The following is a 26,222-nucleotide window of genomic DNA, read 5'->3' as shown; positions in this document are numbered from 1 at the left end:
TGTGCGCTAACTCCACGAATAAAAATAAGAAGCTGCGCTGTGTCTTGCACGTCCGTGCTCTCATCAAGTGCTAATGAAAAAAAGTCAAATTCTTTTGTCTTTTGCTGCAGCTGGGCATATACATTACCCCCAATTTCTTCAACGCGTCTGGTGATTGTACTCGAAGACAGACTCACGGCATTAAAAACATCTTTCTTCTCGGGACACACCTCCTCCACGACAATATTCAGACATTTCTTGACAAACTCTCCCTCAGTGAAAGGTTTACCGCAGCTTGCTATCAGTTGAGCAACACGGAGGCTGGCACGAACAGATGAATGGTTCAGCTGAGTTTGGCGTACAAATGTAGTCTGCTGAGCTAACAGTCCACTTTTTAGCTTTGCTAGTTTGTCTGCTCGCATTTGGCCTCGCAAGCTATCATACTTGTCTTTGTGATGGGATTCATAATGTCGGCGCAGATTGTATTCTTTGAATACCGCCACGGCCTCTTGACAGATGAGACAAACAGCCTTTTCTTTGCATTGAACAAAAAAATAATCGTGTGTCCACTGCAGGTTAAATACCCTGCATTCTGAATCAATTTTTCTCTTACCTAACCTTTTTGTCATTATTCCGTTCTGGGGGGGGGGGGTAGGTTCACGTTTTATGATTAGGGCAAAGACAGTGAGGTCGTTAGCAACATTTTTTTAGCGTCATAATTCAATTCAAATGAGCTTTATTGACATGAGGAAACATTTCAGGGATTCAGTCGGGGAGGCTCACTTCACCCAGTTCTATGCGTGCATTGGTCTCGATCGCGTGGCCCGACTGAAAAAATAATAATGCGGGGGGGGGGGAGGTAATGCGTCTCTGATATTGGAAATTGTTCAAGGGGCCGGGTCAAATGTGGAGGCGGGCCGTATCCGGCCCGCGGGCCGTAGTTTGGGGACCACTGGTATAAATGGACCCTCCAGATTGTAAAGATATCAAAGGCGCTAATGGACAAGGTTATTGATGTCCAAAAAATGTGTTCATCTTGCAATATGTGTAAAAAGATCTCTCCGGTATGATGTATGGAATTTTGGGAATGTTTTACAAAGTTTGTGTAGATAAATATACAGTGAATATTGGAGATCCTGGTGCAATATTACTTCAACATTCCCTTCTGTTAGCACAAATGGCCTTGTGTGTGCATTATCTGGAAATGCATCAGTGTTGCTCTGTTTGAGGCTCCTTTTTTTGTGCCTTAGTCAGATTCATTTAGATCCCTCATCCCTGATTCTCTGTAGGGACATTTAGCATGTCAACAGTCTTAATTGGCAGGACTTGGAGATGGGATTATTGTTTCAGAGATATTAGCCACCTTTCATTTAGTGAGGCTGACTTTGAAGCATGTTAGTCGTGCAAGGTCACATTTTAAAGTGTTTACCGCTAGGATAAACATCATTAGGAAGGTAAACTTACTTGTATTTGGTAGTGTCTCCATTTGCTTGTCTGGTATGAAAAGTATGTGCCTTTTGTACAAACCAAGCAGTGGTTATTGGTGTTTTGTTTTGTAGTCATTTTCAGCAGTATAATTATACACACAGAGGCACAGGGGATGTCGTGTGTGACAGATAATTGCCACTCTGGCGGCACTTTGCACTTCTTTGCAATGGGTTAACACACTGTGGGCTCTTGTGTCAAAGACACACCCTCACCTGTGTGTAACTGATATCACCGCTTTGGCTATCTGTTTGTTTTTCGTAATCCTGAAAAGAAAAAGTAGAATGCAGAAAAAAAACATCACTCCTTTGGATCTGCTGCCAAAGGTTTTTATTATTATTTTTCTTTACATTCTCTTTCATCTTATAAAAGTTGAGCTTCACCATTAGTGTGGTTAGTTGTGATCAAAGCTATATGTTTTTTTTGTTGTATGAAATATACAAAAGCTTGATAGTCAAAGTAGAGAAAGACCCTCCAGAAAAACACATCCTTTAGATTCACCTGCTCGGTCTTAATCCCTTAATGCCCGGCATCTAAAGAGGCAGAAGATGGTGCACGTTTGTGACCAAACAACTGTCACACTACCTTGATGCAAGAAGGAAAATGCCTTAAGGGAGAGGAAAATGCTTTGGCTTATGGAAGTGGCAGTCGGACCTTCTGTGGAGCTGTCAAAAGCCAAGGCTGCTCTTTGTCCCACTGGAAAGGGCCCGTAGGGCAAACAGAAATGTTGTGGTTTCCCTTTAAAATGTTACTCTATTTAGGAAACGGACGGAAGGGTGTAAGCACTTGGAGTCACGTAACAATGGCATTTCACCGTCTCGTGTTTCTCACCACAGACTAAATACTTAATGCTGTCATGTCTCTCTTACAATCACAGAAGAGTCAGCTCGGACACACAGGGATGTAATTATCTGAGCTTCCCGTTCAAGTATCTCACATAGGTTGGCAATTATAAACTTTTCTTGACATGTTATTTTTTGCTTTGACAACCACTAAAACACATACAAATGTTGCGCTCAAAATACTAACGCTGTAGAAGGGCTGCAACTCATGATCATTTTTATTATCCATCAATCTGCGCATCGTTATTTCGATTATTTGGATAATCGTTTTGTCCTTAAATGTCAGAAAATAATGGGAAGATTTCTATCCTGGATTTCATAGGTTTGAGTCAATGTCTTATTTGGACATTTTTAATACAATGATTAAAGATTCTACAAATATTTGTTGATTATTTCTCTGTCAATCAAGTAATCCATTGGTCATGTTTTTGTTTTGACTATACCTACTCTGACTGAAATAGCTCAGCGGTCTCAAAGTCTTACCAAAAGTGTTCCTACATTGTTCCTTCCTTTACTGTTGGATCGAGTCCCGACTAGTTTTAGCATAAAAACTACTGGATGATCCGGTCTTCAGGACCCTTGGGCCCCACACCAGGCCTCCGCAGGTGTTCCAGCCGTCATCACCTCCCAGTCTGGCCACTACTTCAGCTAATTGGATAATTGTCTCAGACCAGAGTTTCGGCCTGGAGCCTCAAAGACCCCAGGGAAGTCTAAGGTCCCCAGCAATGTAAATAAGACTTGATACGGCGTTTGCGCTGTCAAACACAAACAGCTCGCTTATTTTGACAGCGGCTTTAGTGTAAGTCACACCAAGTCAGCGCGCGTGTGTTTGTTTTGATGAAAATTCAAGACGGCTTGTTTTGTGGCTGCCTAGCTTCCCTGCTGCATTCGTGACCATGACACTGAGTTTGCTTTTGTGTCTGTGTCTCTCCTGGGGTGAGCTGTCTGAGGCTGGCACGCATAAGCGAGCCCCCACAAGCCCCCGACCCAACCACTCCACGCCCTTCTCTCCGTCCTTTGCAGGCATGCATTATTTACCCTCCTGCACGCATCTTGGTCAGCTCCTTAGTGTATAGGTGCACGACCGAACATAGAGATGAAAATATGTTTAATTAACTTTTTCAGCCTTTTAAAAGATGAATGAATCAAGGTCAAATACAAGTGTTTTGTTCTCTGAATGTAAACTCAGTTGTGTTTTGGGTGCGTGAAGGCAGAGTAACCACTTTTTGTAGCACACCAAAGCTCTATAACAGGGGTTGGGAACCTTTTTCCTCTCAAGGGCCATTTCAATTTTTTCAACATCCTCTGAGGGCCGTACAAATTATTGACCTCTGCTTAAAAAAAAACAAAAAAATCACAGCCCATTCATTGGGCCTTTCTTTCATGCTGTGTAAAGAAAAAGCAACCTCTTAATCCAGATATCTCACCATGACTCGCGCATGCATGCACGTGCACGGTGTGAGATGACCACCACAACAGAAAGATATAGACACAAGATGTGTGCAAATGTATTTAGTTTCATATCCATGTGGACACGATTTAAGTGGGGGGGTACCTCACACCCTCTAGGGGGGTCCGGGGGGCATGCTCCCCCGGGAAGATTTTTTTTTAAATGTTGAAGTTAAAAGCATCAATCTGGTGCACTTTGAGAGCAACATTAGGAGATCTATGGGTACATCTCTCAACACCCATATGAAACAGAACTGTAAGCAGATTTTATTTTTCTTTCAAACTGTATTCTTCTTTATTAATAACAACTTTGTTTTACTGTCATATAGTATTTTATACCTGTTTACTTTATTCTCTTATTTTTTTATAATGATCATATCAATAATAATAATAATAATAATAATACATTACATTTATAAAGCGCTTTTCCTGGTGCTCAAAGCGGTTACAAGCAAGTAAAACAAAAATAACAACAGATAAATAAAGATAAAATAAATAAAGATGATGATAAAGGTGTGCCTTTACCTCACTGGTTGGAGAAAAAGCTTCTTATATTCGTTAGCATAGCTAGCTAACCAGATGCTAATAACAACAAAGTTATTGACTGTATGATCAGTATGACAGATGAACAGATCGCCCACTGGGCTTTCAACTAAAGACACAGCCACACAAAAACTGCGGCATGTATTGTGTACGGCTCCTTATGGGTACTGCAATTTCTCAAGTGCCGGAGCGGCGTTCTGGCGTTCCGGTGCTCTCTGTCAAAACTGCACCCCTGTCAGACACGTCAGGCTCGTGTTGTGTTCAAGGACCCTAATCTTGGCCAGGAAAAACAGGCACTCGCTTTTTTTATTTTTTTGCAGTCTATATTTCTTCAATTTTTTTTATTTTTTGCGTGTGTTTATAAATGACCTTGAGGGCCATACCAAATGGTCTCGCGGGCCGTATACGGCCCGGAGGCCGGAGGTTCCCCACCCCTGCTCTATAAAAACATTTTATATATGATTTCTGAAGCTACATTTTAAATCATTTACTCATCAGAATTATGGAAAAGGTTTCTAATTGATAGGACTAAAATGATATTTGTCTCTTAATACCCAATGCAAAGCCATCAGATAAAGCCACAGTTATATTTTTTACTAGCATTTTCAAGTTCTTCACAATCTAATGATATCTCTGCATACTATTTCAAGGACATGCTTTAACAATGCCGGCTGACACAAGGAGGTCAGACTGGTGAGCTGACACCTGAAATGTGATGTTAATTGAGCCTGGAAATTCCCTCCTGTTTTAATAGCTGTCAGAGTTAACGAGATGGCAACACGCTAACCCAAATCTGTTTTAATGCCACTATTATTTCTGCACATTAATGCAGGCTGTGGTATGAAGCACCCTATTTGTTATCCCTGTCGCGGCTATATTGTGGGAAAACATTTTTTTCCGATCAAACATTTCTGTTGATAAAAAGTATGAACTCTCGAGGGTACTTTTTGAGGAGATAATGCACATTAGAACATTATTCTGTAAGGAACAGCACTGATGCAAATATCCAGACTGGTGTTGGTGAAACTCTTTGAATTTTACTTTGTTAAATTGGGTGAAATCAGGACAGAACAATTATTGTATTACAATGCATTAAAAAGTGAATTATGGCAACATTTTTGGTAGTTTTTGGTTTGTAGACGACAACGTCTGCAGCCAATATAATAAAAAAAAAAAAAAAACACTGAAAGCTGACTCCCAGCTTAAGTTTGACACCTATTACATTCACGCCAAATTAACAATGTTTGAATTATAGCACATTTTTTACACGGTCCTAATTTTTTTTAGTGGCCATGAAGTAATCAAACATGTCAACATACATTTAAGTCATCTTAAAAAAATACTGCCTTAAAAAAAGTTAAGAATCAGTATGGATATTGAAAGGATTCCACCAATCACAGTTTTCTTTAAATTGTCTGCTTTGTATTATCTTACTCTGCATTTAACACAAATATAATGATCATCCATCCTACATTGATGCCTGCCGTCTTGACTACACCGATATGTTTTATGACTGATCTGAACAGACTCCAGATGTAGATATTATAGCAGCGCAGTAGGTGGTAGAAGTCTCCCTCAGGCTGGGTTGGCTGCAGAATTGCTGCGCCCCAACAGTCAAGGCTGCCACACCAATTTTCGAGGATGGGACTCCTCATTGTAGTTTAAAGCACCTCACATAACATGGTACCTCTTTAGAGGATCGTTAGTTGTAACAAGACCTCATAGCTGCTAAAACCCCACCAACCATTGTGCCCTTCAAAGAAAATGAAACCCTTCCACCACTGGATTTGTGTCTGTTCCCTGCTGGGAAGTAGCGACAGGAGATATGCTTTCAAACGGTTGCTACAGAATACCTCCAGCATGATGACATTGCCATCCTTTTTTAGGCAATTTATTTTCATTCTGCTTGAGAATTACCTCCCAACATTCTCATACCAGAGTCCATTTGATGAGTTGCATTGGATACCTTCAAACAAACCCTATATTGTGGGCGTACTGTATTTGTTTTTCTTGTGTGGAAAGCTTCAACGGTATCATAAGACAGATGGAGTTATAAAAGTATCAGTGCTTGTCATATTAGTTCCACTGGCTATGTACAGTAATTGATTGTTCAAAAGTGCTTTTGTCTTTCAAAGGATTATGTTTTGGCCATTTTTTCTAGGGAGCTTTTTTGAGTTAACGGTCAAACACATCAGAGGCTTAGCCAAATCGGTAATTAAACAAAAAAGAGGTCCCTTCCTTAGTGCAGATGCTCCTCTTAAGATCTTGTTTTGCAGCTTACTTAAAACAAAAGAGCAAGCTGAACTTTGACATTGATAGTTTAGAGTTTTTTTGTTTTGAGTGGCCTCCACCAAGCTGTTGGTTCAGCCTGGGAGAAGGAATGGAAATTCCTTTTTTAATTGCCTAGCAAGATGTCACGAAGGGGACGTGATGGGTGTCTCCCTTTCTTTGCTGGATTAAAATAAATATTTAACTAGACAGTCCTGTTTAATAGTTAATTTCTTTAAAGGCTTTTGTCTTTGTCAACCATGGGGTGCCAATCCATTTCAAACTGTACAAATGGTTCTCTTTCAGCCTCAGACGGCAGACAGATGCTTTCCTCTGATAGAGACATGAAGGGTAAATCCATCTATTATATACCCCCAAGATAAAGCCTGAGGGAGCAGATACTGTTGCCAGGCAAAGTGTTAGTTAGTAGGCATTGATACAAAGATGTGGATATGCTGGTTTCCAAATGTGTATTATTATATTTATTGTGTGTGTTTTTAATGTACCTTTCTTTAAAAATAATTTGGCATCAGTGTTGCAATTGAAACAGTTGTTTGTCTTTTGGCCAAGTCTGTTCTTTACACGAGCATAATGTGTTGGAACCAAAGTGGCACTGGTTCTGATAGCGAAGTCCTGGTTCTGATATGAATGTTTAATCTTAAACACACATTCCAGTTGTGTCACATGATACACTATATAATACTTTAAGTTAAAGCTCAGTATTTAAAGACTGCAAGTTATACATTGAATATTATAATATTTTACTATTTATAAGGCAAACTATAAGAACGGCTTAAAACGGTGAAATGCCATTTTTTTATTTTATAAAATGAGAGCTGTATCATTCTGAAACTAAAGTTTATTGGTTGTCAACCCTCTGAAATAGCAGTGCATAAAAGCAAGTTTTGGTTGTAAATATTTTATTCTTATTCCATGAAAGTGATTATGGCCCCCAACTTCAATTTTCCTCTTCCCCAGTCCTTTCACATAAGATAACTTAAGCTAGCATTAACAATATAAAAGGCAATACTACAAATGCATTGGTACAGTTTTCATTTTTGTTTGTCTTACAGAGTATTAAATGAGTACAAGACATAAAACATATATTGCTTTAAAAAACACTATAATATGTACATAACATTTTTCACTTCTACTATCTATTTCTTTATCCTATTACACTCGAGCCTTTACATACATACACAGGCAGTCCTTACTTCAAAAGAAGAGGAAACGTGGCTTCTAATTGGAGTTGGCCACAACATGTCGTCATCTTTTTTGAAGCTCACACTTACTGCTCACACGCAAAGGTTCTCTCCGAGCTTTCAATGCCACAGCTTGTTTGGGAAAACACACGTCGCCACAATAGATCTGCCGTCACCCCAGGGCATGAACATGACTGACTGATGGGCAGGTGGAGCCACTCCTCTCCACCTCCCTGATTAGCCTTTAGTTTTTCACAAAACACTGTGATTATGGGCTTCGGCGTCCAACAAGGCAACCTGAAGACACCTTTGAGTTTTGAGTCAGAGGTGGGGGGGGAAACCACCCACCTGAGCACTGTCTGGCTCCAAGGAACCTTTCTACACCTCACGCTGCATTTGGCAGTGGCTGACCTCACGCAAGCTGAGTAAATGTTGTTTCATCAACTGGAACACTCCACCTGATGTATTTTCTTCTCTCGTACTTGTTCATGCTTGTGGCTGTCGTTCTTGCAGGTACAAAGTGGACTGTGAACATTTATGGTCAACTGGTTAGGATCTCATATTTTAGAATTTATCTTAGAAAAACGTTTCTTAATTACCTGTAGTGAAAGCAGGTGCTGTCAGTGTCTCAGTGTTAGTTTCCTTGGACCATTCTGGACCTGTGCTCCCACTGAAACAGATAGTGACATGTCAGCACCTCCAGCATGCATTGTTGAGGTATCAGTGAATGGAAACAGTCAGTGTAGAGGCCCCTGTATGTCTAGAGGACAAATGGTTCATCTGACAGTAGTGTCACACAAAAACATTAAGGAGGAGAACGACGGTTTCAAAAGCTTTGGAAACCTCACTTTGATTAGATTTAAAGGGCTGTGATGCATGTATTTAATATTAATGAAACATACAGATTTTGTGTGATGATCCCTGATTAGCATAAACTGATTAATTAACTTCCATTATCTACTATTAATACAATACAAGTATCAAATATTTAGAAACATCTCATCTGGTGCTAGATTTAAAGCCAAAGAGTACCAGTGACTTTATCTTAAACACAGCGCACATGTTTAACTCCGTTGCATTTCACCATCCAAGTGGTTGAGCCATAAGGAAAGTATATCCTGGTCTTACAGAACAGGGGCCGTATTCACAAAGAATTTTATCTTACCGTTAGGAGTGCTCCTAACTCGCGCTAAAACATTTTACGTAGGAGTTTTTTCTTAAAAGTTATTCACAAAGCCGCTGAGACCTACTCATACTAAGGATAAATCACTAAGAGTTAACTAAGAGTGACGCGCCGTTGCTATGGATTACGTCGATTCTCGTGCATGAGTTTAGAAGCGGTCAGTACGGTGATTGGTTGTTCAGAGCAGGCGGTCTCGGTGAAACTCATCCGCAACATCCCACAAACGAGCCCACTAAATCACCGAAAAACAAGGAAATAGCCTAGGCTAGAAATGTATTCCTATCAAATAGTTATGGACAGTGCAGTTAGCAGAATACACGCATGATGACAAGTTTGTGCAGACCACGATAATGACGTTGTATATGCAGGTTAAAGAGAGAGAGCAAACAATAAAAATACGTAAATTGCATTAAATCGAGGAGGCAATTAAAAGCACCCCGCAAACTATTATCCAATGAGCATATTTCCAGCACTTAAACACTTTCAATAACAGCCCATACCGCTGTTCAAGTCCCCCTATCATGATGAATGAAAACAATCTGCGTGTTGATGGAATGTACTTTCTTTCTATTGACGAACACGTCCTCATCTTTTGATGGCGCAATTATTTTATGTGCGTCCCGTCAATAGCACCGACCACACCGGGCATACCTGCAATTGCCATGAAGTTGGCTTTGATCCTGTGTAGTTGTTGATTGTCAAAAGGAAACCGGATAAACTGTTGGATGATATGTGGTCTAGAGAGTGCGTTGATGGTTTGGTTTATGGCACGGCTGACTGATGGTTGCGATATTCCTAAATCGTCGGCATTGCAAAGTTGCATTTTCCCTGTTGCTAAATATCGTAGTGTTGCCAAACATTTTATTTCCGGACTAATCGGGTTATTCCTGTTAGTCGGGGATGTTATTGCATCCCGCACTAATTCCACAACAAGTTTGATACCCTCACGATTTTGCCTATATCTCTTGATCAATTCACAGTCTTCCATTGTCTCCAAAACATTTAGTCTCGCAGCCATTTTCAGATTCTTTGTGAATAGGTCTTACTGAGTTAGGAGTCCTCTCGAGGACTTTTAAGCTCTCCTAAACTTAGGTGCTACTTTTAGGCCTAAAATACTTTGTGAATTGCTCTTAGTGAATACAATTAGGAGTCCTAAATTTAAGACTGACACGCCCATTATGTTTAGGAGTTTCTCCTTAATTCGCCAGTTAGGAGCTACTTTTAGCCCTAAGATCCTTTGTGAATACGGCCCCTGGTCACTAGCAATCATAATGTGGAGCATTGGGTTTAACATTTCTGATAGTTGACTTTCTTGGAACTAGACGTTATATTAGTAGATCGCAATGTATCTTAAGAATCCAGTTTTTCCTCACACCCCTATTGCGGAGAGTGAAATGCATTGCTTTAGATGCACTCCTTAATGTCCCTTCCTGCTTCCCATCAATCCCTTGCAACTGCTGAACATTAGCAGACTGGGGCTAGAGGTTTGCATGCCTGTTCAGTAGATGTAATAACACTGGATATTGCCAACCATTACCCCAAATGGTTTTGGTTTAGTCCATCAGCTCAAAATTACCCATTATTACAAAGTGAACGTAAAAGTATTATGACCAAAAAAGCAATGATGCAGAATGTCTTTTTTTATGTTAATCCTAGGCAGATGAATACATACGGTGTTTTGATATGTGTCACTGATTTTAATGCAATACCGCACCAGAGAGGAGAATAAAATGACCTGCTTTTGTTCTGCTGAGCTGAAACAAATATTTATTTATATTTTTATTTGATGGCCTTCCTCCTTTGTTTTATTTTTGCTAAAGAGATAATTACACAAGGAAAGAGCTTTTGCTTTTAGACCTTTTTCAAAACTTATAAGAGATAAATAAATAAAAAACGTTCCTTGTGAGTAAAAAAACCTCACAAAGTTATTTTCTGGTTTACTGTAGCTAAACTATTATTTTTCAGCAAGGCTAAGATTGAAATCAGGAGAATACGTGTATTGAGGGGCATCACGTTTATGTATATGTTTACGGTCTACCATTTATTTTCCCCTCAAGTTTACCCTCTATCTGAAGGTAACTTAGCCAAAGGCAAGTAGGAACACTCTTTGTAATGCTGAGATCCGTGGATAATTAACAAAAGCAGCCCTGTTTATGGCGTGCCCGTGAGCCAACACTGAATGCTAATTTGATTCAAACCCGAAAAGCTTTGGGGCAAGGGCATCGTTGCTGGAAAACAAAATGGTTACCGACATCCACCAAGTCTTTCCCTAAGCCTTGGGTGCGTCTCAAAATCTCAAGCTCTGTTTAAAAGTCTAGTGTATCTATTTAGCCGAAAATCACAAGGTTTTGCTTTAGAGCTCTACAATCTATATGACTGTTCTTGTTACACCAATATTAGCATCTATGTGGTTTTATGCATCTTATAAAGGAAAACATTTAAAGTGTGTTGCTTATTTCTAATACTTTGAATGATTCATATACTTTTAGTCTCCACCGCTATTGGTTTGTTTGCATAAAAAAGTTCCATCTTCAGAGCTCCTTTTGCTTCACTATTGCAAAGTGCTCTATCGGCTGAGCATTCTGAAGACAACACATTATTACCACGTACACCTCTGTACTTTGAGAATTGCTTTCAGCTTGTGCTCTTATAACTTGAAATATAAAACAGGCTCTTGCCTGGTCTTCAATGACTATTATTCAGACTGAATTTCCTGAATCTTAAGTGCCACCCCACTCCTCAATCCTTCATTATGTAATCACACGGCATACCCTCAACAGTTGCAAAAAGCCATAGGTGATATTTAGCATACAAAGGTAGTGTTTTGTAAGCCTTTGCTCATAAGTGACATTTTTAAGCAGAGATATTCTAAATGTGGGAACTATTGTTACTACCAGAGTATGCATATATATTTATATAACGGTTTTGAGAGTGTTTCCATTATAATGTAGCAAAACGTAGAATTGAATCAATGTCATTGAAATGTTGATATAATACATCGAAAAACTTTGAATCTAATTGGCCACAGCTTTTTAGAGGTGAACCAGCCACTCTCAACTGTATCTCATCCTGTAATTGGTGTTATCTACCCTTTAATGCATATGCATACAGGATAAAGGTGTGTATGTAACGGGTGCACCTGAGGTGATGGGATAAAGCAAACAGCACTGCCTGGACACTATGCATGTTTCATTAAAACATGGAGCAGATGGTACGGTCCAGCTAATTGAGAGGGGAAAGGGAAAAGGCCAGTCACTGCCCTACTTTTATTCAGTTTTCACTTATTTTTGTTGAATATATTTGGGTTAATTTGACACTTTCCTTTATTTTGTTTTCTTATTAAATGACTCTCTTTATGTGCAGACTCCTGCCTTGCCATCTGCTTTTTGAACATCCCTTTTAAAGGTTTTCCGGCCAGGCACAATCCATTGCCCTTTTTAGATTGTAAGGCGGCACTACAGAGAGCAAAAGGCTTAAGAAGTCTGCCTTTCTGTCTCTTCCTCAATGTGGCATTACTGGCGTTCTAACAGCATGTTGGTCCACCTGTTCTCCGCCTGCTCATCTGAGGAAGACATCCTGCTGTGTTGGGTGTGGACCTTTGTCTGCCCGTGTGTCACTGCGCAGAGTTAAAAGGATCTTCAGCTTTATGATGACATGGCAGTCTGCGAGACTCTGTCATGTAGTAACTGTTGATTACCGCTCACAGACCAAAGTGTGTGTCTGTGGGTGTGTGCAGCCTGAACACACTTACTCTGCTTCTGAAGCCTGACTCTACCTATCCCCATCTACTCTTTATATGGAGCAGTGCTTTTTGCTTTGTGGCTAACCCCACCTGAGGATCACAAAGGGATTGTAAAACCACACTCTTTTTATCTATATTTGTTTATGTCTACCTCATAACATTACTTTACTTCTCTATGCTGTGCGTCTTAATTACTATTTTCTCCTACCTGTAAGCCAGCTTTTAGAAGCGTTGCTGCATTGTCAGCCCACAAACAAAGGTGACGCAGCTTTTGTAAGTGTGGCTGTTTAACTTAACTCCGCTTTGAAGGGGCCTCTGTCATTAAGTCTGTGTTTTATATCGGCTACTCTCGGACCCTTTTTAAGTCACAACCACCGAAAACAATCAGATTGAAGCCCACAGCTTCATTTTTAAGATGTACCTTTAGATATATTTTTTCTACAACCATCTAGGAATGAACTTGAAACCCCCGGTTGAGCAACACTGTTCTTCACAAGTTTTGGCCATAATTAGTTTTCCTCTTCATGAGCATATTTGACCATGTGATAAAGCAGACCTTGTATAATTATTCATTTCCAATTCATGTTGCACTCATCCTCTGTGGCATTATCTTCACGCCCACACGCCTCCAACACAACAGCCATGAACATGAACACACAAAAAAGGGCCTTGAAAGCAACACGTGTTTCACTCTGAACACCATTAATGTCACCATACAGTCATTTACACAAGCAGGAGGAAGTAACCACTGCCGCGTCCCCTTTCATTTCACACCCACACAACTGTAATCAGCTTGAGGATGATAGACATCAGGGTGCATGCCCATGAGTGTGTGTGTGTATATTACTTTGAAAGTCTTTGTTTCAGTTACCCCGATCCTTAGGGATTAAAGCATTTCCGTTGTGCACTTGTAGTGGTACTGGGGCAGGAAAAAGGGGGGGGGGGGTCTTTTGGTCTTTCTGCTTGTAGACCTTTTATCTGAATGCTTCTCTTGCAGTAATTGCTTATGAGGAGACAGGGTGGCTCCAATTTCGACAGCCCACCATTTTTTAATGCCTCTTTACCACTTCGTAATATCTGTCCTGGTTACATCCTTTATACACTGTGTTGTGAAGTAGAGCCGGGAAGCACTCTCATAACCTTAGCTTTAAAGAGGCAGACACAACCTTCATTTTCTTAGCTAAATAAACCGGAAAACTGCAATTAGACGAAGGCAATACAACTAGAAAATCAATTGTAGTATATCCCCCTTTATCTAGCATGTCCTGGCGGGTCAACAGTGACTGTTGGCCAATCAATCTGTGCATATCTAATATTTGTTATCTAAAATAGTGTCATCCTCAGTTTTCTTTTCAACCATCATTGCGGCTCACCCCTAGGAAACGTGCCAGCACTTACTCTCCCCCGTTCAGACACACTGTGTCACGCCACATCCTGACAGCAAGAATTTCTGTTACATTCAGAGGACAGATGGTTGACAGCTCACTTCTGGAACCCGTTGAGAAGCTAACTGGTTGCCTTTCCACATGAGGGGAGAGTGAGAGAGGCATAGATGGTGCAGAGAATATTGCAGAGAGAAGGATGGGTCTCGGGGGGGCTAAGCTCTGGCAGTGGAGGAGCACACACTCTGACAGGAACTTTGTTACCCTGTTCACACACTCTCCTCCCATTTGTTCCAGCAAACAAGATTTAAACTCATGGATAAATGATTTACTCCAGCTGCTTTTTGCCACTGTTTACTCACTGTGCCGTTTCCTTGAGTGTAGCGTTTGTTCTACCTACATATTGAAATAGTTTGATATTTTCCTTATGTTTCGTTGCACTCACACGCTCCAACACATTGTACGTGATAGGCCCCATCATAGGGGGCGGGACATCTCTAAGCAGTTGAACAATCACAACAGAGCCGGTCAGCTAACCAATCAGGCGGGCAGTATGAGACACATTAAACACTTTTTTAACATTGAAGCATACAAATATGTCAGCGGCACAAAATACAAATATGAACCTGAATATGAGCATTTTAGGGCCCCTTTGACTTTATGAATATTGTCATTGATATCATATTATTCATATGGTTTTGTGCAATTTCTAAATAACACATGAATAAAATCAGATCAGATAATATATATATTTAAAGAAAATGCTAGCAAATTGGATTCACAGCATGTCTAAAAGCTGTAAATCAACATATCTAGCATTATGATGTAGGGATGCTACCAATAACACTTGAATGATTTGCTATGCTTTTTAAAATGTACCACTGAGACTGTAGAGACGAAGCTTGCAAAACTACCAAATCAAAAATGTCTTTGCACGCACATTACATTGTAGGGAGAATAATATAATCTAAATAGGCGGCAGTGTGTTATCAGATGTCTAGTTTACACAGCATGCTGGTGAGGAGAAAGGAAGAGAGAACAATGATGCTGATTGAACAATATGTGTTTACTTTCTTGGACCTGCAGGATATTTTCAGCTTGCTTACCAAAAGCCAGAGATTCAAAACAACAAACTGAAAACAAAAGTACTTGACCTTCATTCGGAATGCATATTATATATCCCTGAAAGATGAAGCTGAGGATAATGTTAGAAAAATATACTCGTCACCGGCTTGGTCTTCAATATCAGGATACATGGATTTATTATCCTTGCAAGAATGGAAGTAGTCATCACACACAGAGCGGCATGGGACAAATAGTACCCAGAGTAGAGTCCTTGACATGCTTATACAAGTGAAGGTGTTACAGTCAACAAGATGGAAGAATTCTGGTTGAAAGCAGTATTATTACATTAGTTAAGATTAGCCTACGTAAGCAATAAACATGACAGTCATATGTCTATCTCCATAGAGGCTGAATCATCATGGTAATCGTTGTCACATAGCTATCATATGCCTAACAAAGTCCTGACGCTCTTCTAGGTAATCATACATCCTGTTACGTACACTGCTACGTAGGGCCTTTGTTATCACGTGCTACTTTGATATTAGAAGAGAACATTCAGTATTTTCCCAACCGATAAGTTAACTCTGGCTACACACGGAGAACTATACCTCACTGTGTGTCTTCTCCTGAGCCCCTCATTTTGATTTGAAAGGCTTGTTGAATGAACCCGTCCAGATCAAGAGGTGCATTTTACCACGGGTCACTGCCGCAAATACAAATCTGTCAGAGGTGCTGACGGCTGCTGTCATCTGTGAGGGAACAGTGAGGGCCTTCATATGTATCTGCACCTTATCACTTCTCATTTCTATTGAGCACATTTTCTTCAAGATGTCCAGGACCAGCAGTGTCAGAACAGTACACACACACATATTCACACTCGTTCCAGTGTCCTTATGGTCAGACACAGCTGCGGACCAAAAATCTAAACACTCACATTCTCTCAAACATACACACGGTCATACACATGCTTCTTTTTCAACTTCACCCCAACTGTCAAGATCCTTTCACGGTGCATGTCATGTCAGTCACACCCTCACAGTTATTTGCAAATGCCCAGCGATGCAGGAAAGGACTGTTTATGTCTGTTTAAACAAGTGACCACACACACAAATGCACACAATACATAGTCCTATGTATTGGCCTTTTACTGATATGTTTTCCCCGGTATGCAAGAATGAATAGAAAGCAGTCAACTGTGTGCAAAGTTAACAGTATTCAGGAACTGGAGTGAAAAGCCCTCATTAGTAAGAACGTTAACTTATCTCCCTCAGACTACAGATAGGGCCAGCCAGCACTCCAACAAAGGAATTTAATTTATCTTGTTTGCACAGTTGATATGTTTACAGTAGACTGAAAATGAATGTGCCTGCCAGCATGGACCATACCACTTTCTACAAATGAAGATTAATACTGAAACTCCATTTCACTCACAGATTTGGCTCCAAAGATTCTTTAACGTTCTTATGGTGTGACGCATATTTCGACTCAAGTGGCAAATCGATGAATTTAAGGTTCGTTGGCCATAAGTGGTACAGTAAGTGCACTTTCTGTGACTTAAAACAAACATACCTTCATATGAAAAATCTCTCCATAAGATCTTAAAGATTTGCTGCCATCCACCAAGAGTTTGGCTTAAAATCCGAGGAGTAGACCCTATGACCTGGTCGCTACGTAGCGTGAATGATGAACATAGTGACCATATCGTCCAACACACAAGGCAGGCTACTGAACTATGGCATCACTTTGGAAAACTAGGAACATATTCCCCCAGGCCTTAAAGCGTTAGAGACCTAAATCGGTCATCGCCAATGGACAGAAATAGATTCCTATATCTTGAGTTGCGCTCCGCCTTTGATCAGAAGAGTTCTAAGAAAACAGAATGTAAGAAAAATCCTCTACTTTTACCATGTCAGGCTTCATCTTTGTTTTGCTCCGCCACCCCCCCCTCCTCTCTACGTGGCCAGGCAATGTGAGTATATCATGCCTCTGCTGCCCAGATCCTGCACGTATCTTCACAGAAAAAGGGGCGGAGGCAATGTGGGTTCGCTCGGCATTAATAAGCTGATTAACACGAGGACAGTTTAGCACTTCACTGTCCCACACTCAGGCCATCAATCAGGAGAGACGCTGTGCCAGGTGGAGCGCTGCCAACTGCTCGAAACAGATCATTGTAAAGAGAGGAAGACTTTCAGACTCCATCCATTATTTGGTCAGACGGAGAAGTGCAGTCTTTGCAGTGTTACCTTGAAAAAAAAGCAAGGTATGGGTCGTTTTACCTTGGCTAGACGCTCATTTTGAAACTCGTGATTCTGTACAGTACAAAAATGTCACGTGTACACATTAACTTGCAGGCCTTTGCAAACTTTTTAAATGCACACAAACATAAAACGCACTACAGGAAAGGGAAAAAACGTATAATAGAGACCATTAAAGCAATTTTTTTAATGATTTTCATGAATCAAACTGCGAACGATTAGAGCTTTTCATGTCTAATCACACTAGCCGATCCAGCCCTATCATCTCATCACATCAAAGGATCACAGAAGGCGAGGAACCCCGAAAAACATCTGCCAGCTGTCCGCATGCAGCATTCCAGACACAGACACATGTCTCCTGTTTTTATCTTTCACCTCCACCTCACGTAGTGTGAACCAAATATTGCTAAGCTCTCTGTGACAGCAATGAAGTGATGGAGATGTCGTCAGTGCTGTTATTTCTAAAGCTTTGACGCCCACATCCAGTTTCTAGGCTTATTTCTGAATAATGACCGGATGCCTAGGTCATTTCATCCTTATGTTTTTAGCATAAGGGGTTAACTGTAAGGCGCACAGGTGAAGAAGATTTTAGCTTTTTTTTTGTATTCATCTTCCTGCTTCGTCATCTCTTCCCTTACTTGCCTTTCATCATTACGTCTCTTCTACATTTTTGACCTTTTTCGTGTTTCAAAGCGTTCAACATTTTAGTAAGTACTTTGGAGGTGTTTAACAGGTTCTTCAGGGGTAGCAGTATAAAATCAAAGCATTGCTCACATAGCTCCAAGACTATTCGTTTGACTCCAGAGACATCAGAAACCTTTCTGAGACAGAACAGTCCCACTGCTCCTGAAAGACAGCTCAAAGTGACCTTAATGCCAGCGTTTTTTTGTGTTGCGACTAGTCAGGTTGCGTGGCTCGTCTGTTTTGTTCCATTTCTTTCATTTGACATCAAATTGTTCCGAGTGACTGCCAGAAGCATTGAATTGACTTCTGAGGAAAGCTTAATCTATGTAAATCTTTGGCTGCTTGTTTGTCAAGTGCTTGATCACAGAGTTGGTGTTGAAGAGGGGCTTTGAGAGCTCTCGTGCTCTTTTGAGCAGACTTGGCACTCATCAGAGCACCACCCTCACCCCCACCCATGCGGATGTTTGAGTGTTCCATTCAACTCCAGTGTGCAAACAGGTGACGTTCTGACAGGTGATGACTTGGTCTTATTGTTGTGTTTAGCCTGTGCACCTGGGTTTATGTGGGCAGAGCGAGAGAGGCGTGCTGTTCAGGCCAGCTGATGTTCCTGTGAGCCAAAGCCATACAGCTGCTCTGCTCTGTGTGTTCCTGCGTTTAGGTGCACTCCTGACTCTCCAGTTAACACAGCAAATGTGATGTTACTGTATCGCTCCTCCCCGACCTTCACTGCACTTCCTATTGTTGTTTTAGCAACAGTTAGGTGTGGCGTTGGTAAGGCAACCCATCTCCCTTGAGGAGCAGCTGCCTAGTTGTATTATTTCTGTATAATATAATATATATATATATGCAGTATGTAAACAAGATTAGGAGTTTTTTTTAAATATGTGTAAATGGATCAACTTTATGATTGCAAACATCATTAATCAGATTTCGAATCCATTTTATTGCCAGATATGTTTGGTGGTGCAAACATGAACACAGCATAAGGAAATACTCTTAAGTTGTAAGAAAAGATCAAAAATATAACAATTATAAATAATAACATATATTCAAACAACTATTCAACATTAAAGAGAATTAAGACAAATACATAAACCAAATATAAATATACAAAATAACGACTAAAATGAATATAAGACAAACTGCAGTATATTATATTTGTGGAAAGGCCAGAGAGGTGGGATCAGGGGATAGGAGCTTCTTTCCCTTATACGTGTTTCTATATTTCCATTTGTATGATTAGTTTCTATATGGTTGTCATCTTGTGAAGATGGCTTGAAGAATTAACTAAATGTTGGTCACAAAAAAAAGTATAAAGCTGTCTCAATAAATACTCAGTCTTGTTTAATCTCATTATTGTTCAGTGGTTATACAGGCCACTTTCATAAAGTTTTAAACTCTTTCTCAAAATTACACCAACCCTTAATGTGTCTCCATAAATCATATCAGGATACAAAGCCAAGTTGTCCTCCATAGCTTAAACACAAGAGAAAAAGGAAATGCCTGCCTGTTATCAATTGAGCCCCGGTGGTTGGCGGAGGATCACGTTCTGTCTTTGATAGCTCGGAGGATCTGGCAACCGTACTCCCCCGCTCCTCTGCTTCTCACTTTGGTCGCGCCTGTTTTCCATCCTCATCTGGTGGATAATTGTCCCTACAGTTACGGGTGTCTGTGCGTGTGTGTTTGCGTTCATAATTGATAGCAGCAGCCAAGCTCTCCATAACTTCCGGTTCCGTCCCCCAGCTGCCTCTGTGTAGATGAAGGTAGTTTAAACTGATGTATCATGGTGTGTCAGTGAGCTTTAAGAGCCGAACATTGGGTTACAAACAAACTGTTGTCTGTTTGCAAGGGCGTTGTGCATATTTCAACACAATGGAAACTACATTCAAACACTGGTATATTGTAAAATAGCACTGACACTCAATAATAAATATAATTTTATCATTTGTATTCATTTTAGTTTTAATTCAAATATACATACAAAGCAATATTTATATTTATTTTGGGCTGTTTGCAAACTGTGTAGTGTGTACTGTAGTATAAGCTTAAAACAACAATCACTCAATTTGATAGAAATATTTGTTTCTGTTCATATTTTTTTCAGGCCTTGTTGACATAATGGTGTAAATGTCATTATTCAATTATCATATCCGCTTTAACATTGTTGTTGCTGTAGTATTTTATGACAATATGATGACACTATCATTGAGTAATGGCATTGTACATTTATACCAGTCAGAAGAGCCCTTTTGGAGATTCTTGAGCTTGATGCTATATGCTATAATCTCCAAATGCTTTGACCGCTAATTACACAGTCAAGTTAGCTCGAGTCATCACAGGTGAAGACGTGTCAATTTAAAAAATGTACCAAACCTTCAGACCTACCTGTAGCAGCGCACGTGCATGCACACAAAACACAAATGGCCTAATTGTTTGAGTGCCCTCTCTGTTACACATGGCAACATCAGGCGGAAATAATGACACGGGCTGAGAGGGCCGCTGATGCGAACCAGATGAGGCACTCCGACTTAAAAGGCAAAGAGGGAGGAACGAAGGCAGAGCTGGACAAACTGTGAAACAACAGCGGCACACGCAGTGGGGGGGGGGGGGGACTGAGTGACATTCTTAAATCATCCATATAAACACGCAACAACTTCACTCAAACATAGCAGCACTTGTGTTTGAGATCATTTTGTCACTCTTCAAACTCTTTAATTGTTCTTTTATGTACCGTACAAGGGCCTTATATTCCTGTGGGGCACAACACAAAGAGAACCCTTTCCTTGTGACTTGTGGGATGGTTATTGGAAACTAAATGGATCCTTTTTATGTGAGCGTTGCTGCAGGGAGCTTGGCCCCCGGCCGGCCCCGAGGCCTGCAGCTCCGCTCTGCTCTGGCCACAAAGTGCATTTCTCTCTCATGCGACCCCTGACCTCTTGACGCATTTCCTGACCCAGGAAATAGAATTAACACCTCGGCCCGGGCCTCGGGGTCCCACAGCCTCGTACACAGCTGTCCGTTAGCTCGGCCCAGTCCAGTCAGAGTCCGGCTAGCTAGTGCTAACACTAAAACTGAGCCAAAAGACGGAAAAGGGAAGCAGGAGATTTGTTTTCGTGCATATCGGAAGAGTTTATACAATCCCTACCTCTTTAATGTCTTTGGGTGCTCGGAGGGTATTAGTGCCACTACAATATATAGACATGAACTGAAGTCAAACGAGGAGATGTGTATACCAACTGTTGTCATATTGCAAATACTAATTTATCTCTTCAAAATAGTACAAAATGTTAGCATGTCGTTACTGTGAAATAGTATCTGTACTTTGTCGACTTCTGGCAAGGAATCCGGAGGAAACCGACCCAAAAAAGAGCAACACGAAATGCAAAGACAGAGTAGGTTCGAAATATTTATCCCACTCTGCTCTGAGAGGTTCAGTGTCCCTCCGAAAACCACATCTAAAAGAGCACATTTAACTGAAGATGTTTGATCTTCCCGTTGCTGATCATATTTAGATCCTAACTCCAAGTCTCAGTCAACCTTAATGGTGCCGCCCTCTCTCCCTTTATAAATACCAATCTCTACATAATGCAACGCCGTTCCACCAGAGGTTTTTTAATAATATTGTGGCTTTCCGATGTCACGAGCGCAGTAAATCTGGAAACTTGGTTTGAAGAAGAGAAAAGTGGATTATCTGTTTATTACATATTTTATGTGGGCCATATTTCCGCAGAGATGGTTCTTGATGCTCCGTGCTCTTAAAGTGCTTTATCTGTTTTCTTCATTAGTCAAAGGCTCTCTTATGCGGGCGAGCAAACACACACTCGCACACACACACTCGCACACACACAGATTAGCCAGTTCCTGCGTTTAAGCACCCCATGTGTTTGCATTTTAGTCACACATTGCCAATCTCATGGGAGCACTTTGAAGCATACTCCTCCAGAGCAGATCATAAAACAGGAGTATAAGTAGTTTTTCACATAGTTTTGTCCCAGTGCACCCCCCCCAACCCACACCTCGGTCTCCACCTTCCACCTCCATCCGCTGACTCTCTACGTGTAGGGTGAGCCTCTGCTACACCCGGCTCCCCTCGCATTGTTTCTCTCCAGATGTTGGGTAGAACTTGCAGAGGCCGCCACGGCGGAAGTCCTGTGATCCTTATCAGTTTTCCAAGTTGATTTACATTTCTGTGGACGTTAACACAACCGACACCGGAAAGAAATGCATCATTTATCACAGTGGCTGTTTCTTTCTATTCACACCTTGTTCTTTGTTTGCATCTGCAGAATGATCGCACTCTAAATCTTTGCTGTATTGTTACTCAGCTCAAAGGAAGGCAGAATGTAGGCAACAGAAATGCAGTTTAACATCCAAAGTGATGCATTTCCACTGCCGCCTGAAGTAGTTCATATATACTGTGTGTCCATGAAGGAAGATCAGTGTCTTTGTGTGGGATCCTGAATCAACCCACGTGTATTTCTGTCTCCGCAGTTCTTTGAAGTGCCCTTCGACTCCAACATGAATCGTACCAAGAACCGTCCACTCGTCAGAGGACAAATCAGGTACAGTTTTAAAAGATCTAGCCTTCTGTGCAACATTTAGCAAAACAACCCCATCTGCACTTTTGATTACTTTGAGAGAGTGACTCAAGTGGAGGAGGAGAGCATGAGTTCAGCACAGAGGCAACACTGCATGACAGCTACTAAGCCCCCAACCTCATCTCTTTCTTTTATTAATACAAGGCTGCTACTGTTCCCTCCCTCTCTGACCTTATCTTTCTCAAAGCTTGTAATTTACCGGCTGTATTTTACTGACCACACCTTTTATAGAAAACAGTCGCACTGAGCACACATCCGTATTGTTTTACTCCCTTGTGTTTCTCTTTAGCTGAGTTATCATGGAGCTAAATCAGACGAGTAGCTGTGTATGTAGAGTAGCAGCAGCCACCGGGCGTAGCTGCCAATTCCAACCCTCTGCTGTACTCCTGTCAGGTGTAATGCGAGCTCATGATCAGGTTGGGAAGGAGCGGGGTAGAGGCGGAGGTTAGGGTGTTGTTACATGACACCTTCACTTTTGCTTCCTCCGTAGTTCAGATGTCTGATAATGTTTGTGTTCAGTGAACTGTATCACTGCGCTCTACTACTGTATGACTGGATATGGCGTCTTTCCTTTCTCTTCTGGAGGCTTCCACCCTCAAGCAGCAGGAATGCACTGATGCAGAAAACCAAAAGAAAACACAAACCAACATCATGTCCTGCTCACCTATTGTCAGTGCCAGGAAACTGCCTTTATCGCATTGAACTCTTACAGGAAAGGAGCGTTATCTCATTTGTATTCAGGAAGAAAGAAAGCAAACAACCTGTTGACACAAGAGGATACAAATATAACTGATCTGATCTGGAACATGTTAGTATGGTTCTGAATGATGAAACTGAATTAAAAGACACTACAGGAAAAATAAACCTAACCCTTGATATGTACACTATTAATCCATTTTAAATCATTGACAAGGCTTTTGAATTTCCTATTGGTTTATTTAATTTATTTGTATTATTATTGTAATTCTAATTTATTATTTAAAGTTAATTTATTAATGTTTATTATGCAACTGTGTATTTACATATTTGTAGACATATTTCTAATATAAAATTAAATACATTATTGTATTATTAAGATATTTACGTGAGACCAGGAGTGTAGGTATTTTGATTGTTGTATGACATTTACCTATGTAGTGAAAAACTACATTTATCAACAAAAAACAATGAAATACTTTCCACAACAGTCCTGTCCACATGTAGCTAACAATTAGAAGCTAACAAGTAGAAGCTAACAAGTAGAAGCTAACAAGTAGAAGCTAACAAGTAGAAGCTAACGAGTAGAAGCTAAAAGCCTCCGTTGTGTGCTGATGCAGCATCATAGTCCCGCTGTGACTGAAACGGCCTGTTGGTACTATAACTGCACCCTGACCCTCAGCTATCTCATCCCAGTTCCAGGAATTCTCCTTTGACATGCTGTTTAAAATCGGACCCTCATGCTGTTGAGCTGCTGATTGAAGATGCTCTCTCACTATCTAAACACGTCCTCTCCCCTGGCTTTTAGCCTGTCGCTGACCAGAGGAGGTGTGTCTCTGAGACGCAAACACTGAGACAGAACATACAATCTGGTGTAGAGACGTAGGCCTATATGAGGCCGGAGTGTCCTGTCAAACAACACATTTTCTATATTGTCTTCAAGGCGTCCCTCCTCTACATCTGTCCGACTGCGGAAATCTGTCTGCCAATGTGATGTGAGCATCGGAAATACTTTGTCCTCTCATGTCTAGACTACAATAGTGTCTCATCTTACCCACCTTTTACTGTTCTTCGGTAGAATGCGCATGACAGTCTCCCAGCCTTTGTAGTGGCTTCACAGAGTTTGAGGCATCCACATGTGTTGATGCTGAAGAGCTGTCAGCCTGCTAGGAGGAGGAAGACAGAAGATGAGTTTTAGTTTCATCTAGGTGGTTACACACATCGCAGCTTTTGAGCCTGAAGAGAGTTTTGATTTGGGCTGTTCTGCACCAGAAAATGGAGTTTGCTTTGTTAAGATAACTTTGACAACCACTTTGTATTAAGTACAAGACAGAACGTAACCCAAAAACATGTTTGATTCTTTCATGGGACGGCATTGGGGCCGTTAGGATAATGAAGCAAGAAAGTTATTATATTTTCTTCGCTGCTATACGTACAGCGTGTTGATTGTTGTTTCCTTTTTATGCTGCATCAGAATTGTCCTCTCGTGGACAATAAAGCTTATTGAATTAAATTAAATGTATTTTCAGAGTGGAGTTGACGGTGGAAAATGGATAGCAACTGTTAAAGACATATTCTGCACATATTCTCTTTGTTTTTGTTTTTTGTGCCTCTACTGTAACATGCTTTAAAGTTCAAAAAGCTCTTTATTTTTCCTGCCTGTGCTGCTGCACCTCTTTTGATTGGTCAACCACTTAGTGATATCCTGTGTCCTAGCCCTAATCACGTTCAATGTGTTGGAGCGCTAGCCAATATAATTGTGAGTGTTATACTGATCTGACAGGGATGTCACTATGTTAGGGAAGTAAACAAAGGAGTCCATTAGAGGCATTTCAGGCAGCGGGTGAGTGTGTGAGAGAAACCCTCCCGGGGGGGGAATGGTGTGATTTTAGCCTTTGCCAACCATTTACATGGACAAATACCTTCATTTCACAATACAGGAAAGGGAGACAAAGCATAATAGGGCCTCTTTAATGTAAAGGCCCAGATACACCGGCCTGAAATCGGCAGTAAATGGGAGTCGGGCCGAACATGAGCGTGGGCACGCCCTATTTGGAGTGGTGTGCGCCGCACCGTCGGGTCTTTTCTGCCGACCTGACGCCTTTTCTTGCCGATTCAACATGTTGAATCGGCGTCGGGAACACCACCGGAAGTCGGACAAAGGGATAACACTGATTGGCTGTTCAGCTAGCGAATCAGTGCATGAGAAGCGTTAACGGAAGTGAGGGAGGTAAACAAATGATTTAAAATGGAAGATGGAACACACACGGACGGCTATTTCACCTCATCGGTTTATAGAGCTCCTGTTCGTTCATGTTTTCAATGGACGAGAGCAAAAATGGAAAGAAAAACGCTATTTGTTGTTTGTTTATATCACGGAGTCTGTTCTTCTTCTCTGTCTTCCGGTTGTTCCGGTTGTTGCCTCTTTTGAATGATGAATACACACTACCGCCGCCTGCTGGTAAGGAGAGTTATTGCCATGCGCAGTTCATACGTGCTCGTCTCGGATTTGCGGTGTGTTCCAGTGCGGGAAGTCGGCAAATACGCAGGAGAGTCCGGCGACGCAACAGTCGGTGTCGGCGTCAGCGACTTCTCAGGTGACTGGCCGGTGTATCTGGGCCTTAACAGTGTGCTCGAAGTAGTTTTATCATTCAGTTAATTTAGCTCTGCTGAAGTTCACTTTATTATTATTATTATTATTATTATTAATGTCACCTATCCCCTGCTCTCTCTTTGCATAGTTTAACATCTTCATCTTTTTCCGTTCTTTGCCTTTTCTGCAGCATTAGCTGAGGAAGCCAACACTTTTTCAAAATGGTAGTCCACTTCTGTTTTGGCACAGAAGCACA

The 26,222-nt window shown here is 41.0% G+C and overlaps 1 protein-coding gene across 1 annotated transcript in view; it reads left to right on the top strand.

Moving 5' to 3' along the window:
* cox10 (cytochrome c oxidase assembly factor heme A:farnesyltransferase COX10) overlaps positions 1–26,222 on the top strand; it is a gene marked incomplete at its 5' end in the record, with an annotated part of 37,196 nt that overhangs the window by 6,051 nt on the left and 4,923 nt on the right. The window contains one exon of the mRNA XM_079658480.1: positions 22,571–22,641. Coding sequence (XP_079514606.1) covers positions 22,571–22,641 — 71 coding nt within the window. The remainder of the gene's footprint in view (positions 1–22,570; positions 22,642–26,222) is intronic.

This window comes from Notothenia rossii (assembly GCF_949606895.1).
Source record: "Notothenia rossii genome assembly, chromosome: 11".
In the NCBI taxonomy this organism is placed as follows: Eukaryota; Metazoa; Chordata; class Actinopteri; order Perciformes; family Nototheniidae; genus Notothenia; species Notothenia rossii.
Note: the sequence above shows the minus strand (reverse complement) of the source record. Positions and strands in the feature narration are given on the sequence as shown.